At 40.9% G+C, this 15,310-nt stretch overlaps 4 protein-coding genes across 14 annotated transcripts in view; 3 read left to right on the top strand and 1 right to left on the bottom strand.

Annotated features, from left to right (window-relative positions):
• The window catches only part of LOC107220245 (calcitonin gene-related peptide type 1 receptor), a 182,970-nt gene that overhangs the window by 84,608 nt on the left and 83,052 nt on the right, over positions 1-15,310 (bottom strand). The window lies entirely within an intron of this gene.
• Positions 676-3,848, top strand: LOC107227233 (UDP-glycosyltransferase UGT5). The gene is made up of 5 exons (XM_015668326.2): positions 676-1,456; positions 1,692-2,111; positions 2,200-2,431; positions 2,576-2,801; positions 2,889-3,848. Exons 1-5 carry the CDS (start codon positions 1,040-1,042, stop codon positions 3,172-3,174), a joined length of 1,581 nt encoding a protein of 526 aa, XP_015523812.2. The 5' UTR covers positions 676-1,039; the 3' UTR covers positions 3,175-3,848.
• Positions 4,002-8,339, top strand: LOC124292819 (UDP-glucosyltransferase 2-like). Its single transcript, XM_046730960.1, has 5 exons — positions 4,002-4,725; positions 5,201-5,620; positions 6,649-6,880; positions 7,028-7,253; positions 7,403-8,339. Exons 1-5 carry the CDS (start codon positions 4,312-4,314, stop codon positions 7,686-7,688), a joined length of 1,578 nt encoding a protein of 525 aa, XP_046586916.1. The 5' UTR covers positions 4,002-4,311; the 3' UTR covers positions 7,689-8,339.
• LOC107227234 (UDP-glucosyltransferase 2) lies at positions 9,210-15,226 on the top strand. 4 transcript variants are annotated; one of them, XM_046730951.1, is made up of 5 exons: positions 9,210-9,791; positions 9,893-10,312; positions 10,547-10,778; positions 10,912-11,137; positions 14,863-15,226. In XM_046730951.1, exons 1-5 carry the CDS (start codon positions 9,378-9,380, stop codon positions 15,143-15,145), a joined length of 1,575 nt encoding a protein of 524 aa, XP_046586907.1. In that variant the 5' UTR covers positions 9,210-9,377; the 3' UTR covers positions 15,146-15,226. The 4 variants fall into 4 exon arrangements, with proteins under 4 accessions (XP_046586907.1, XP_015523813.1, XP_046586906.1 ...); XM_015668327.2 differs by lacking the exon at positions 14,863-15,226 and adding an exon at positions 11,339-13,016 and having other exon boundaries at positions 9,212-9,791; XM_046730950.1 differs by lacking the exons at positions 9,893-10,312; positions 10,547-10,778; positions 10,912-11,137 and adding exons at positions 13,543-13,962; positions 14,107-14,338; positions 14,474-14,699 and having other exon boundaries at positions 9,214-9,791.

Here is a 15,310-nt window from a genome sequence, read left to right as displayed (position 1 = left end):
CTCCTAAGATGTTATTTTTCCAGTGAAATTACAACTTGCGGTCAAAACATTCCGCTCAACATTTACTCGTACGAAATCTAAAATGTTATGTAACATTTAAGTAATCGAGTTTCGCCAAGACTCTAAGCTAATAACGAAGGCAGTGAATTGCTAAATTAACCAGCATTCAGACAAAACATTTCAATAATTGCACGAAGCTACCAGTTTCCGATAGCCGTAACAATTACGTGGCATAAGGTCAAGTTTTATCTGCCTCGATGTTTTCTGCTGTCGCTGGAGGCTCTCCTCGTGGTACATGAATGCACGATGTGAGTGTAGAAGTATTTCATTCCATGTCATACGTAGGTTGAACAATCAATCCACAATGCAATGCAGGAATTGCAATGAATTTATAACGCGTGTGCGTTAGTTCGTTGTCTAGTTCAATAATTGCTAGTCGTCATTCTACTACGAGCTTCGAAGCTCTTTTATGTGTCTAAATTATACCGGAGGAAAGTAATCTTGATAAATGAAAAAATAATCCCTTTGCACGACGAATCAAGACACACATAATAATTAAATATTCACGTAAGTTTGCTAGTGTTGAGGACTAGGAACTTTTATATATGCCTAATTGGTGTGCGTGTGAGATACAGGAGGTAGTCAGAGGCAGCGCTCATTATTATACTGCCGTTCTTAAATGTAATCAACTTAATAAATGATTGCTCTAAAAAAATAGAGTATGTGTTATTACTAACATACAACAAGTGCGGTTAGTGTTCTGTTCTTAGTGCCGGAGTGTTCGCGAACTGAACTAGCCGATCTTCTTATCTTCTAAGAGAATTCGAAATTAGCGTGTCTCATTGTATGAACTATTTCCTTGCGAATATGTTGGTGGCAAATAACCAGACTCACATTTGTTAGATGTACATTAAACTGCAAGACCTTGTTAATAATTAAATAATAGTTATCCAGTGATTTTTAAGATTTCTGTTCAAGTATTGGAAGGCCTTGACGGCTATACTTTGCGCAAGCTCAGGAGAGAATACAAGAATTCGCCATGAGGATGTTTGGCTTCAACGTTCTACTGGTAATCATTGCGGCTATATCACCCGGCGAAGCGTACCGAATTTTAGGCGTTTTTCCGCTGAATGGAAAGAGCCACTTTGTTATGTTCGATCAATTGATGAAAGGACTAGCAAAACGTGGTCACCAAGTGGACGTCGTCAGTCATTTCCCGCTGAAGAAACCCTTGCCGAACTACACCGACGTCGTTGATCTGTCCGGAACCATGCCTGCAGTGCTGAACAATATGACCTATGATTTTGTAAAATCGGTTCTGACTAACTCCGCAGTGGTTCCTCTGCTCGCAACTCAGTTTGGCGGTGAACTCTGCGATCTCATGGATCATCCACGTTTTAGAGAGATTATAAAAAATCCTCCCAAAGATCCTCCTTATGATCTTGTAATCACGGAGGTGAGTCTATTACAATCTGTAAAACTAGCTTCATACGTTTTTTGGATATTGCACGTCCCCTTATTAGATGACAGGGTGTTGTTCCAAAATGTCAATGGTCTCGTATTTGGATTTGTCGCCAAATAAAATCCACTATTTTGCAACTCGGCCGTGTTCACGGGTTGCGAGAAATCAAATGACTAGAACTTGGAGAAAAATTTTTCATCCTGAACGTAATCTCAGAATGACTTTTCAGATATTCGGTTCCTCCTGCTACTTAGCCCTTGGTCAACATTTCAATGTCCCCGTCGTGGGTGTCGCCACTTGCGTATTAATGCCGTGGACAAACGACATGGTTGCAAATCCCGACAATCCAGCCTACATACCAAACGTTCTTTCGGACAATTTTGCTCCGATGAACTTTTTCCAAAGAGTAAAAAATGCTCTGAGCTTGTGGAAAGCAAAATGGGATTTCAACAGCTACAGCGCTTATCAGGACGATAAAATAAAGAAGTATCTCGGCCCTAATTCGATAAGTCTCAGAGAAGCCGAACGAAACGTGTCATTGATCCTTGCCAACTCTCACTATAGTTTGCACGGAGTCAGACCATACACAACGGCTGTTGTCGAAGTCGGAGGACTTCACATTCCGCAAGAAGTAGACGCACTGCCCAAGGTGAGTTATGTGCATCATTTCACGTACTGCGAGCTGTTGATGGGCTGCATCGACGTTTTCCGTGATAATTGAATTTTTTCTTTTACAGGATCTGCAAAAGTGGTTGGACGATAGCAAAGACGGTTTCGTGTACATGTCTTTTGGATCCATGATAAAAATAGAGTCGTTTCCAAAGGAAACCCTCGCTGCCTTGTACAATTCGTTGAAGAAGTTGGCACCAGTTCGCGTATTGATAAAAATAGCAAAACCGCAAGAATTACCACCTGGTCTACCGAGCAACGTTCTAACTCTATCTTGGGTACCTCAAGTACCAGTCCTCAGTAAGTATCGATTTTCAGTACGTTCAGTACGGGAATTCAATCGGGACCGTCGTTGTCAAGTGTAACATTCATTTTCACCCAAGGCTACTCATCGGATCGTTGAGCTAGACTTAATTATTACCTTTTGATTTCTGCTACCCGTAGATCACAAACACGTGCGGGTATTCGTGACTCACGGAGGTCTTATGGGAACTCAGGAAGCGATTCATTGCGGGGTTCCAATGATAGGGATTCCACTTTTCGGAGATCAAATGCAGAACATCAAGCTTTATGTGAGGAAGAAGATAGCAGTGGCTCTGGATCATGATCAACTAACAGAGGAAAAATTGGACACAGCTTTCAGAACCGTGCTAGGCGATCCTTCGTACTTGTAAGTAATCTGTCCACATACATGTAACCGCCTATATGATAATGGTATGGTCAAAGATCAATTCTAATTTTTTTCTCAAAACCTTAGACAAGCGGCAAGGAAATTCTCTGTTGAATTTCGAGATCGCCCAATGAGGGCGTTGGACACGGCTACTTTCTGGATTGAGTATGTTATTAGACACGGTGGAACAAATCTCAAGTCACCAGCGATGGAGTTAACTTGGGGGCAAACATCACTGCTGGATATATATGGGGCTCTGTTTCTATCCGTTGCTCTCAGCGCGTACTTGGTTAAAGTTATAATTACTACCCTAATAGCGATAGTTACTGGGAGTGATATAAGCAGTGTCAAGCACTCTAAGAAAGTAAAATAATTCGCAAACGTAGTCAGGTTGAGTAACCCGTGTAATATGTAACCAGTAAACGTCACACGTTTAGCTTTAACATACATTTCGCACATCAAGCTTCTACATCAAATTTATCAACAACGACACTTATCAATTTCCGAGAATTTTTGATTTTGGATCAGATGATGATACGGTTTCGCTGAAAGAAGACGCTACGCGCCACTTCGTTTGACTGTGAGATCGTATCACACGTGGCCATCTGCTTTGCGTTTCACCTACTGACAAATTACAGTATTTCATATTTCTTACAGAACTCTATTGTTCGCCACTGCGTGTCTCTGTATAATTTGATAATACTCGTATTTAATTAACTGGTGTATGCGATTACAAACAAATTATATCAAAGATCTCGTACGGTAATATGAAATAAAATTTTTAAAGGGTACAAGAATTGAGTATCGTGTGTGACCGTGAGACTGCACTCTGATGTCATCGGGTGATAACAAGTTGGTCGTAATGTCAAGAGTTTATTTTAATGCTGTTATTAAATGTCGAAATTCAAAGCAATAGAGGACAATCATATTTAATCTAATTTACATAGTTGAGCTCGTACCTACTTAAAATATTATAAATCTAATGTAAATAACAATAGAATTTGCACTCTTCACAAATCGCCAGTATTGCAAAGCAAATGAAAAATTTACCTTTCGTAATCAATATACCTTCTACGCGAATCCTAGTCAGTTTGACAAGAAACAATTGGAACTCAATTAATGAAAAACTAGCCACAAGAAAAATCTCAGACAAATACATGTACAAACAGCGCTTTCTGCGTACCTAATAGTGATAAGGCTGAGAAACTTTCGGGTGGGGAGTGAAATCAAGCCAGTAGGGGTAAACAAGCAGTGAATAGTCCGAAACTGAAGTTTATTATATCACGGGTCAGTGAAATGACGGGTTCCGAAAATTAGTGCTATTCATTATCCAAACGACGCCCGATGTGTGCATTTCGTTAGGAACAGTGTGATCTCCAACTGTAGTGATTTTGCCCGCTAAAGTTACAATCATTTACGGTTTGCTTGAATGAACAAGTAGTGGCAATTGTGCAATTAACAACCTGTAAAGGCTATTTTATACCGGCAGAAGAAAATACGAGGACATAAAATGAGGCTGTTTGGTCGCATAATTTTATTCGTTGTTATGTTAACCATATCACACGACGAAGCGTACCGAATTTTGGGCATATTTCCGCTCCGGACGAAGAGTCACTTTTTGATGTGTGAGCAGCTGATGAAAGGATTGGCAAAACGAGGCCATGTGGTGGACGTTGTTAGTCCGTTTCCAATGAAGACACCTTTCCCCAACTACAACCAGATCATAAATTTGGAAGGGTCCGTTATTGGTCTACACAACAATCTGACCTACGATTTTGCTTTATCGAACCTGTTAGACAAGGCCATTATTCCCGTCATTGCCACTACATACGGTAATGACCTGTGTGACCTAATGGCACTTCCGGAGTTCCAGAAGATCATCAAAAATCAGGAGGATTCTCCTTACGATTTAGTTATCGTAGAGGTAGGTGAAAATTGTAATCGTAGAACCGCAACCTACGAATTGTCTGTGTCGCCGCAAAATTGCGCGGTGATTTATGAGCTGACAAATTTCAAGCTAAATCTCTTAACTCTTCACACGATTGGTCAACTGTTCCGTCCTTGCCTTACGATCTTGTAACTTATGTAACTTATCGAAATTGCAAACAGTTGTATCTGTGCGGCAGTGTTGCTTGAAAATATCGCTTGGATTACTCGCATCCTAATTATCTCGTCGGATTACGCTGAATGTTGCGTTCTATCACTGCATGAATATTCCAACGGAACAATGACCATAATAAACATGTGAATATTGCGCTGTTTGTTAATAACATCATTTATGCATTACGATCGAAACTTATGCAGTGAACCAAGATCAAAATTGATTTTTTTTCGCCATGCACTGGGCTTACTCGTCACGTTAATAATACATCCCATTTACAAACCATTATTCTTTCCAGCTATTCGGTGCCAACTGTTATGCGGCTCTGGGCCAACATTTCAAAGTTCCCGTTGTCGGTGTCGTTACGAGCGCCGTGTGGCCGTGGGTGAACGACGTCGTGGCAAATCCTGATAATCCAGCCTACATTCCTCATACGTTTTCAGGTTTAGACGTTCGAATGAATTTTTGGCAACGATTTCAGAACGCTCTGACGTTGCTGAAGGTGAAATTTGAATACTGGTATTACAGCGATAAACAAAATGAACAGATAAAAAAGTACATTGGGAACCACGCGCCCAGCCTGGACGAAGCTATGAGGAATGTGTCCTTACTTCTAGTCAATTCGCACTACAGCCTTAATGGAGTCAGGCCGATTACTATGGCCGTAGTTGAAGTCGGAGGACTTCACATTGCAGATACCCCAGACCCGTTGCCCAATGTAAGTTCTGGTTTGCGTTACGGGCGGAGGGTCAAAATCCCGAAAGACCAAAAAGTCGACTGGTTGAAAACCTGAAGATTTCGAGATACGAATCTTGAAACAAAAAAAGAGCAGCGTACCGAAGTAGAGATTTTCGATAAATCACCCGGTAGAATAACTGCTTTTCCGAAAGTTCACTTAACCGAACGCTCTCTAATCCGAAATAGTATATTTCACAGTTAGCGTACTAAGGTAGTCATTACGAAGGCCTTCGGCCCGTGCATGTATCACTACGATTCGTGCTGGTCGTGGTGGAAAACATTGCCCTGGCCACATAATGACTACCTTAGTACGCTAACTGTGAAGTATACTATTTCATAACAGTCGGCATTCCGAATGACCAAAGCATAGAATCTGGAGATACAGAAAAACGAAAGTTCCGAAATAAATATTGAGAGCGGCTAATCCTTCGAACAGGCGAAAAACCGAAAAAATTAGTAGTCGACAATAAAAGTTCAGAAGGAGCGTATGATCAGTATGATCCGCAAAATGCAGAAGGGCCGGAAAGCCGAAAGGCCGCGATACGCTTGTCATAGTGTCGCAGAGAATATATGGATTTCTGACGTCATCCAACGTGTCGGTATTTTGGTCATTCTGTTTTTATTCAACCATTTGAGTCTTTGGTCAGTCGTTATTCATAACTTCGGATTCGTAGGTTTTCGACAAAGGCTCGAGTCTGACATTTGAAAAGTCGACTTCTCGCCTGTTCGGTATTTTTGCAATTCAATATTTTGCCCTTTGTAATCTTGGCCATTCTCAATGAAAGAAATGTCGGTATTTTTGCGTTCTCAGTTTTTATTTTTATGGTCTTTCTACGATTTTAACCGTCGGTAGTTTGACTTTCGGAATTTCGTTGCACCGACTTTTTGGTCTTTCGCATTTTTGCACCCCATCCTGCGTTACTACATTCACTTTGTTTAAACAATTATGAATTCATCTCCTCGGAAAATCATAATAAAGAACTTGACTTCCTCTTTTCTTTTTCACAGGATGTACAACAGTGGCTGGACGACAGCAAAGATGGTTTCGTCTATATCTCTTTTGGATCCATGGTGAAAATAGAGTCATATCCTACAAAATCGTTGAACGCGCTTTACGCATCCTTGGCAAAGTTGGCACCGGTACGCGTCCTAATGAGAATATCAAAACCAAACGAATTGCCGCCTGGGCTACCAAGCAACGTTATGACTCGTCCGTGGATTTCGCAATTTGCTGTACTTCGTAAGTGTTCAAGCGTTGTAGACATCGATTGTAGGAGGAAGTTGTAAACGGCATTTTTTTAAATTCCTGCCAATACGAATTATCATCACACCCCGCAACTAAACCTCAGATTTTAATGATTAATCGACCAATTATTGATACTTCTAGGGCACAAAAACATAAAGGTGTTCGTAACTCACGGCGGTCTTATGGGAACTCAAGAAGCAATCTATTGCGGGGTTCCAATGATCGGCGTACCTCTGTTTGGAGATCAAATGCAGAACATCGAGTTTTACGCAGAGAAAAAAATCGCAGTGAGTCTGGATCATAAAAATCTCACAGAGGAAAACTTGGACGCTGCCTTTAGTACTGTGCTGAATGACCCAACATATTTGTGAGTGATGTCTTTATCCACACTGCCGTGAATGAACGCACTTAAGGTCATCAGAATACCGTTTGAGGCCTAATGGTGTTTAAAATTCGTGGGCTACTGACTCTCACCTTACTCATATAACAGTAATGAGATTCACCATAACATTTCAGGAAAACAGCAAAGAGATTATCTGAAGAATTCCGAGACCGCCCAATGACCGCGATGGAAACAGCCACTTTCTGGGTCGAGTATGTGGTCAGATACGGTGGGACAAATCTTAAATCTCCTGCTATGGAATTAACTTGGTGGCAGACTGAACTATTCGACGTCTACGGAGCTTTGCTCTTGGCTGCCAGCCTCGCTGTACATTTGTTAATAGTCGTAATTAGTAAACTTTCAGCAATTGTTCTAAGAACCGAGAAGAGAAGCGTGCCCCGTTCTAAAAAAACGAAGTGAGGTAGATACTCGATATACAGTTAATTGTAAGATCGGTTAACGTATAATGTCGAAGTGCCACGCGGCTACAAACGTGTTGATGGCACTTGTATTTTTTCCAACAATTCTATATCGATCGACCTGAAGCCAGCGTATGTGTATGTTACGGAATCCATTAACAAGATAGAGTAAACGGATCGACTGCGAGCCATAGTCATTCAAAATGGCGAACTGTGATATCACTCGCCTCCTATTTGGTCACGATAGCGTTCGAACAGATCTCGATCGTCTGGTTCCAATGCGTCATCTACCTCGGCAATAGATTTATGTCAGTCTAGATCAAGTTTTTTTCCTTCCTTTTTTTGAGGTCACCTAGCACTTGCACAATATTTCACCAAACAGATTACACTCCGAATTGGTACATGTACACAGCTACATACCTATGTACAGCAATCTGAATCGCAACCTGTATCGGCTCCGTAGCGTATCTGTAAAGTAATATTGCTCACTTGAGATTCGCTAGCTGTATTTGTGCTATAATTTTGATTGTTATCAGGGTAAGCTGTATCATTTACGTAAAGAAGAAAAAAAATCCGTCCGTGTATATCTTCGATAAAAATTTTTAATCCCAATTACTCCACTCGTAATACAAAACTTTTAAATTATACTCAGTATTTTTTGTCTTTTACTGTTAACATTGATTTTGAATTTCAGTTCTACGTTTCTGTAGTATCAGTTCAGTAATCTTCCATATATATAGATATCAGCTTGAATGCGGTAACAGCTGTGATTAATGTCTTGTAGAATGGTTTATTTACACAGGATCAATTCGCCCAGGTGCTTAATTGACAGTAAAATCTCATTACGTTTTCTAGACAAGACTATACACCCCATGAGTTACAACAAGAGCGGGTGCTTTTGACTGGAAGCATCTCAATCTGGTGCTATTCATCGCTTTAATCATCAAGACGAAGCAACCGGCGACTAACCTTCGAATACTGACTTTATATCTACTCACAGCATATAAACTCAGGTGTAATCAGGGACTACAACTCACTGATACACTCCGAATCAAGCGTAATACTTAACGAAGCTTATTAATACTGCTATCATGATTGAATGCTTCACGAGTCTGACTATACTGCCAAAAAATCTTGATAGCGTTTAACATTTTCGCGTGAATTTACATTGGATTATGTTTGACCAGATTCTCAGATAGTCGGTCAGCTTTTCAGGATCTGAGCTAATGGATTTGTTCGAGGGGAGCAAATATGACTACGATGTCAGAAATCATGTTACCGTAATCCTGTTTTCCAAAAGTCTCGTGCTGGGGAAATCTGAAAACTTCCATTAGGATTATCGATTCGTTATACAGTATGCAGATCGATGAAGCTGTATGAGTACCTGATGGTACGCTGCGATAAGCCCTCCCCCCACTCCGAAGCAGTGACAACGATTTATCGCGATGGTGATATGGATCGTGATATGCGTATTTTGAAATGGTTGATAGGAACCAAACGGATTACGTATTTGGCTTAGTAAAATGCTGAGCGTTGTTACGACTACTTTCGAGTTGTGCACACGGTGGGACCGTGATAGGGTTTGATAGTAACCTAATATCATGTGAGTTGTATTCATGTGTACTTGTCGAAGACTTCAGTTCGATTTCAACAATCAACGGATAACGGTATAGTTGAGCCCAAAGAAAGAATGAAGCCGACACATCTGCTGCTGATTTTGTTCTGCGCAATCTGCCTCGCACGAAATGTCGAGGGAGCTAGAATATTGGGAGTGTTTCCCTTGCCAGGAAAGAGTCATTTCGCAATGTTCAAAGAAGTGATGAAAAGCCTTGCCAAGGCGGGGCACCAGGTTGATATGGTTAGTCACTTTCCGCAGAGGAATGCACCTCCAAATTACAACGATATGATCAGTTTAGCAAGCATAGGTATTACAGTGGTCAATAACATGTCATATGAATTGGTGAAAACCTTCGCTGGTGCGGAATTGCAAGGTCTAGTTCAATTGACGGGAAACGATATTTGCGAAGCACTTGGACATTCCGAGGTGCAAAATTTGATAAAAAATCCGCCAACTGATCCACCGTACGATTTAGTCATTACAGAGGTAAGCCATGTTTGTTGATGACTTCAACTATCCTTGATTGAATCAAATAATCACAAGCTTGAACACGTGAATCTGATTTCCTGGAAATTGTTCACTTGCAGTTGTTCTATGCTAGCTGCTACTTTGCCTTCGGAAGGCATCTGAAAGTTCCGGTAATTGGTCTATCTTCTTCAACGATAGTGCCTCAAGCCAACGCACCACTTGGCAATCCCTTGAACACAGCCATCGTATCCGAGATCTCGGACCGCCCGGCTTCGCACATGAACTTCAGGCAACGACTCACAAACACGTTAACCACCGTGTACATGAATTTACAATCTAGATATTACATGAAAGCACAGAACGACATGGTCAAGAAGTACTTCGGGCCAGACATGCCTGACGTTGAAGAGCTTGAAAGGGACATGTCCCTACTTCTGGTCAACACTCACCCCATTTTTCACGGTATCAGACCGTTGACCCCGGCTGTTGTAGAGGTCTCAGGTCTGCACATCCATGATGATAACTCAACAATACCTGCGGTAAGCTTTCTTGAACCTGATAAGATATGCCTCCCTGTAGGTTGGATCGATAGAAATTGGTGCTCGGTTTAACACTGAATTGAATTAGTTCAATATTGTATACCTAGAGCTTACTCTGTTATTGCTTCATTTGCCTCAGAGAATGATACAGAATTGCACAAGTTATCAATATTAGGAATATTTTCAAAAATTTATCGACTCAGAGTCTCAATGAAATCGTTCAATCAAATACAGTATTTAAGGAAATGGTTGAGCGACAGCAGCGACGGTTTCATCTACTTCTCGTTTGGCTCGCTGGTGATGTTTGAATCATTTCCGAGTGCGGATCTGGCTGAGATATACGCAGCATTTGCCAAGGTTGCACCACTTCGTATTCTGTTGAAAGTGTCGGATCCGAAAAAACTACCACGTGGATGGCCCAACAACGTGTTGCCTTTGCATTGGGTTCCACAAGTACAAGTTTTGAGTGAGTAGAAAAATTGAGATAACAATACCAAAGATTTGTAGCGCTCATGCTAAAGTATAATTTGGTCAGCGGTTCCTTTTCTGAACAATAAATTCATATACATATACCTATTAATAAAAATTTTTGTTCTCAGAGCACAAAAATATTCGAGGCTTTATAACGCACGGCGGATTGATGGGACTTCAAGAAGCAGTGGCTTACGCTGTACCATTGATCGGCATTCCTCTATTCGGCGATCAAATGGGTAACATAAATATTTGCGTGGAGAGAGGAATCGCCGTACGTTTGAATTACACGGATTTGAAGGCAGATAAGATTGTTGCAGCCATAAAGACTATTACCCAAGACCCTAAGTATAAGTGAGTTCAAATTCCTTTCTACTTTTGTTAGTTTCCGTTTTTCGCTAAAACCATTTCAATTCAGGGAACTCAAACATTTATTTAGTGTCTAATATCTGCTATTTCTCTTCTGTTACAAGATTCTAACCAAATACTTCGATTCCTTTCAATTCTTTTTTCTTAGCGATTCACATATCGAGTTTTTTCTCTCTGCTTGTCTAGAAAGAACATGGTTGCAGTATCGAAGCAATTCCTGGACCGACCGAGGTCTCCTCACGATGTAGCGGTTTTTTGGATCGAGTATATCCTGAAACATGGGGCAGATTCTTTGCGATCGCCAGCCACTAAGTTAACGTGGTGGCAAGTAGAGTTACTGGACGTATACGGCACCGTACTTGCTTCACTCCTGCTCATTCTCTACATCGTAAAGTTTATTTTTTCAACGATTCTTGGTCACGTTTTTCGAACAAGTGCATCATTACCTCTATCGAAGAAAACGAATTGAAGCTAAAATATCATCCGGAACTTTTGTCACAATGGTTGTGACATTGGTGTACGAACTTCACTCGTTGCAGATTATGTCGAATAGGCAGCTTATGTGTTCCTTAACTAATGATAATGGTGTACGTTGTGAAATTCAATATCACTACACCCGCTTCATTAAATACTATTCAATCACACAGATAATAAGTCGACAGAGACAGCAGCGATTGTTATACAGCTGCAGGAGACTTTACCCGTTATCAGATTCAGCAGTTTCCCTGTACCTTATACATAATAATATTATATTACATAACAACGTGATATTAAGCAAATGGCGGTGAAATGAAACAGATGCAGGAAACTGAGATACACATTTCTGTACGAACCGGTTATAAGTAAAATAATGACTATATGCATTTGATACTCTAATTTAGCATCGCAAGTGATTAGCATACGTGATATACTGATATTCCGGAATGAAATGTATATCACTGTTTCTCTACGTATAGAACTACAAGAGAACCTCTTGGTTTATCGTTAATTATTACCTATTTTAGAACTCATTATTATTTGTCCTCATTTATTTTCTGACGTATGTTTGTTCGTCGGAAAATGTATAGATACAGAGATATGTAATCGCCCGAAACCACGTATCTGTACACAATATCATCTAATCAGCTTATCGCCGTACGTATAAAAACGTAGATGCTGAAATGACCGTGTCACAAGTCAACTAAAAATTAAAGAAGGTGCGCTAGGCCGGTGTCGTTTTGATTCGACGGTAATATTGTACGTTATTGTCAGTTTCTAGTGTCCTAGAAATGTATATAATAATAGGAAGTGAATGCAAGCAAACCTCACTGTGAATGAAACTTCCGAACGTGATGTCTAACGCACTCTCTGAAGTGGCGAAACACTTACATCAAAGAACACAATGAATATTTTTTAACGGCGAAAATTCGGTGGTAACAGTCTGTCTGAATTTGAAAGCTGCACCACGTGCGTTTACTATTGAAGTATCAGATGTGCGGCCGAGAGTGATCGTTAACGCGATCTGAAATTATGCTCGCAAAATTCTAATCGCCAGAAATCACGGGGCGTGAAGCATGAAAGTAATTACGAGACTAAGTGTAAAATACCTGATATGTGAGTATCTTGAGCTGAATGGTAAGTTCTCCACCGTGGAGAACTCTTGAGATAGCAAAGTTACAACGATAGAACTCATGACTTGTATAATTTATACTATCGAAGGAAATAGAAATGGATAGGCTTCCGTGAAAAGATAAGATCGTCGCACTACGTGACTAATCGTACGAATTCGACAGCCAAGTCCAGCGAGTACCTCACGAGACGTGTTTGCGTGTAGTGGGTGATGTTAACCCGCTTTCCGACAATAAACAAGTGATAGTAAATGCAAGTCAAAATGAAGTTGACGCACCTGTTGCTGGTTTCATTATCCTGCATAATCTGCTTTGGACGACATGCCAAGGGAGCCAGAATATTGGGAATGTTCCCTTTGCAAGGAAAGAGTCATTTTGCAATGTTTAAAGAGGTGCTAAAGAGTCTTGCCAATGCCGGACACCGGGTTGACGTTGTTAGCCATTTTCCGCTAGAGAATGCACCTCCAAATTACACTGACATAATCAGTTTAAGAGGTACAGGTATAGTAGTACACAACAGTATGACATATGAATTATTGCAAAGTATTAGCAGTGCACCTATGGAAGTTGTGATTAAATTGGCTGGAAACGACGTTTGTGAATCACTTGGAAAACCCGAAATGCAGAATTTAATAAAGAATCCTCCTACTGATCCACCGTACGATTTAGTCATTACAGAGGTGAGTTATATTACTTCATAATTTGGACTATACACTTAATGGAAACGAATCATTACAAAATTAAACGTGTCAATCCAATTCCCATCAATTTTTTCACTCGCAGTTATTCTTCGCGAGCTGCTACTTTGCCTTTGGAAGGCATTTGAAAGTTCCGGTGATCGGTTTGTCCTCTGCGACGATAATGCCTCAGGCCAACGCACCACTTGGCAACCCCTTGAACACAGCCATCGTATCCGAGATCTCGGACCGCCCGGCTTCGCACATGAACTTCAGGCAGCGACTCACAAACACGTTAACCACCGTGTACATGAATTTACAATCTAGATATTACATGAAAGCACAGAACGACATGGTCAAGAAGTACTTCGGGCCAGACATGCCTGACGTTGAAGAGCTTGAAAGGGACATGTCCCTACTTCTGGTCAACACCCACCCCATTTTTCACGGTATCAGACCGTTGACCCCGGCTGTTGTAGAGGTCCCAGGTCTGCATATCCATGATGAACATTCAACAATGCCTGTGGTAAGTACCATTGAAATGTACAAAATAATCAGATTCGTTTAGATAGAATCTCCTGACGGATCATTGTTACGGAAATTTGGATAAAATCCGCCGGCCTATGGTCTAGTTCAGTAGGAAATGAGAAAATTTATAATTTGATAATAGCATCTGATGAAATGGTTGGACGACAGTAGCGATGGCTTCATCTACTTTTCGTTCGGATCAATGATTCAGTTCGAATCGTTTCCAAGTGCGGACGTGGTCGAAATGTACGCAGCATTTGCCAAGGTCGCACCACTTCGTGTTCTGCTAAAAGTGGCGGACCCTGATAAATTACCACCGGGATGCCCCGATAATGTACTGCATCTTCCGTGGGTTCCGCAAGTCCAAGTTTTGAGTAAGTGCCGTAAAATAGGGGTAGAAATTGTACTAAAAAATTATTACACTTATTGACATACATGATTTGATCGAAGTTGTTGCTTCTGAATAACAAATGCATCCAATATTCGTGACAAATAAATTTCGGTTTCAGAGCATGAAAATATAAGAGGTTTCATAACACACGGTGGTTTGATGGGACTGCAAGAAGCAGTGGCCTACGCTGTACCATTGATCGGCATTCCTCTATTCGGCGATCAAATGAGTAACATAAATATTTGCGTGGAGAGAGGAATCGCCGTACGTTTGAATTACATGGATTTGAAGGCAGATGAGATTGTTGCAGCCATAAAGACTGTTAGCCAGGACCCTAAGTATAAGTGAGTTCAAGGACTTTATTATTTCTGCAGCCAGCTTCTGTTTTCTGACAAAATCAAGAGAATTTCTTCGTAGTCACGAAGTTTTAATCAGATACTCATGTTCATTTGACGTTTTTATTTCTTAGCGAGTCACACATTCACTTATTTCTCCACAACTTTGTAGGAAGAATATGGATGCAGCATCGAAGCAATTTCTGGACCGACCAAAGTCACCGCACGACACGGCTGTTTTTTGGATTGAGTATATCTTGAAACATGGGGCAGATTCCTTACGATCACCGGCGATTAAGTTGACGTGGTGGCAAGTTGCCCTGCTTGACGTTTACGGAAGCGTACTAGCTGCGCTTTTGCTCGTTCTATATGCTTTTAAGGTTATTTTCTTCTGTATTGTAAGGCGTGCTTTTGGAACGGGTAAAATGTCACCATTAGCGAAGAAAACTAACTGATTTGTGAAAATCATCTGAATCTTTCGATTCATCCGGCTGTAAATTTTTGCGCGAACCTCATTAAAACCAGACCAAATTGAATGGGAGTCTAGTATGGTCTACTACTTTTACTCCAAAAAGACGCACGTGGCCGGTTGTCTGGTGGCTGACTACAGAGTCCTGATG

The sequence above is a fragment of the Neodiprion lecontei genome, chromosome 2, assembly GCF_021901455.1.
Source record: "Neodiprion lecontei isolate iyNeoLeco1 chromosome 2, iyNeoLeco1.1, whole genome shotgun sequence".
Taxonomy (NCBI): domain Eukaryota; kingdom Metazoa; phylum Arthropoda; class Insecta; order Hymenoptera; family Diprionidae; genus Neodiprion; species Neodiprion lecontei.
Note: the sequence above shows the minus strand (reverse complement) of the source record. Positions and strands in the feature narration are given on the sequence as shown.

Excerpts from the sequence above, each read along its gene's own strand:
- LOC107227233 (XM_015668326.2), top strand. The coding sequence starts at position 1,040 with ATGAGGATGTTTGGCTTCAACGTTCTACTGGTAATCATTGCGGCTATA. Across the intron at positions 2,112-2,199 it reads AAGTAGACGCACTGCCCAAG|GATCTGCAAAAGTGGTTGGA; the intron begins GTGAGTTATGTG and ends TTTCTTTTACAG. Across the intron at positions 2,432-2,575 it reads ACCTCAAGTACCAGTCCTCA|ATCACAAACACGTGCGGGTA; the intron begins GTAAGTATCGAT and ends TGCTACCCGTAG.
- LOC124292819 (XM_046730960.1), top strand. The coding sequence starts at position 4,312 with ATGAGGCTGTTTGGTCGCATAATTTTATTCGTTGTTATGTTAACCATA. Across the intron at positions 4,726-5,200 it reads ACGATTTAGTTATCGTAGAG|CTATTCGGTGCCAACTGTTA; the intron begins GTAGGTGAAAAT and ends TATTCTTTCCAG. Across the intron at positions 6,881-7,027 it reads TTCGCAATTTGCTGTACTTC|GGCACAAAAACATAAAGGTG; the intron begins GTAAGTGTTCAA and ends TGATACTTCTAG.
- LOC107227234 (XM_046730949.1), top strand. The coding sequence starts at position 13,011 with ATGCAAGTCAAAATGAAGTTGACGCACCTGTTGCTGGTTTCATTATCC. Across the intron at positions 13,440-13,542 it reads ACGATTTAGTCATTACAGAG|TTATTCTTCGCGAGCTGCTA; the intron begins GTGAGTTATATT and ends TTTCACTCGCAG. Across the intron at positions 13,963-14,106 it reads AACATTCAACAATGCCTGTG|CATCTGATGAAATGGTTGGA; the intron begins GTAAGTACCATT and ends ATTTGATAATAG.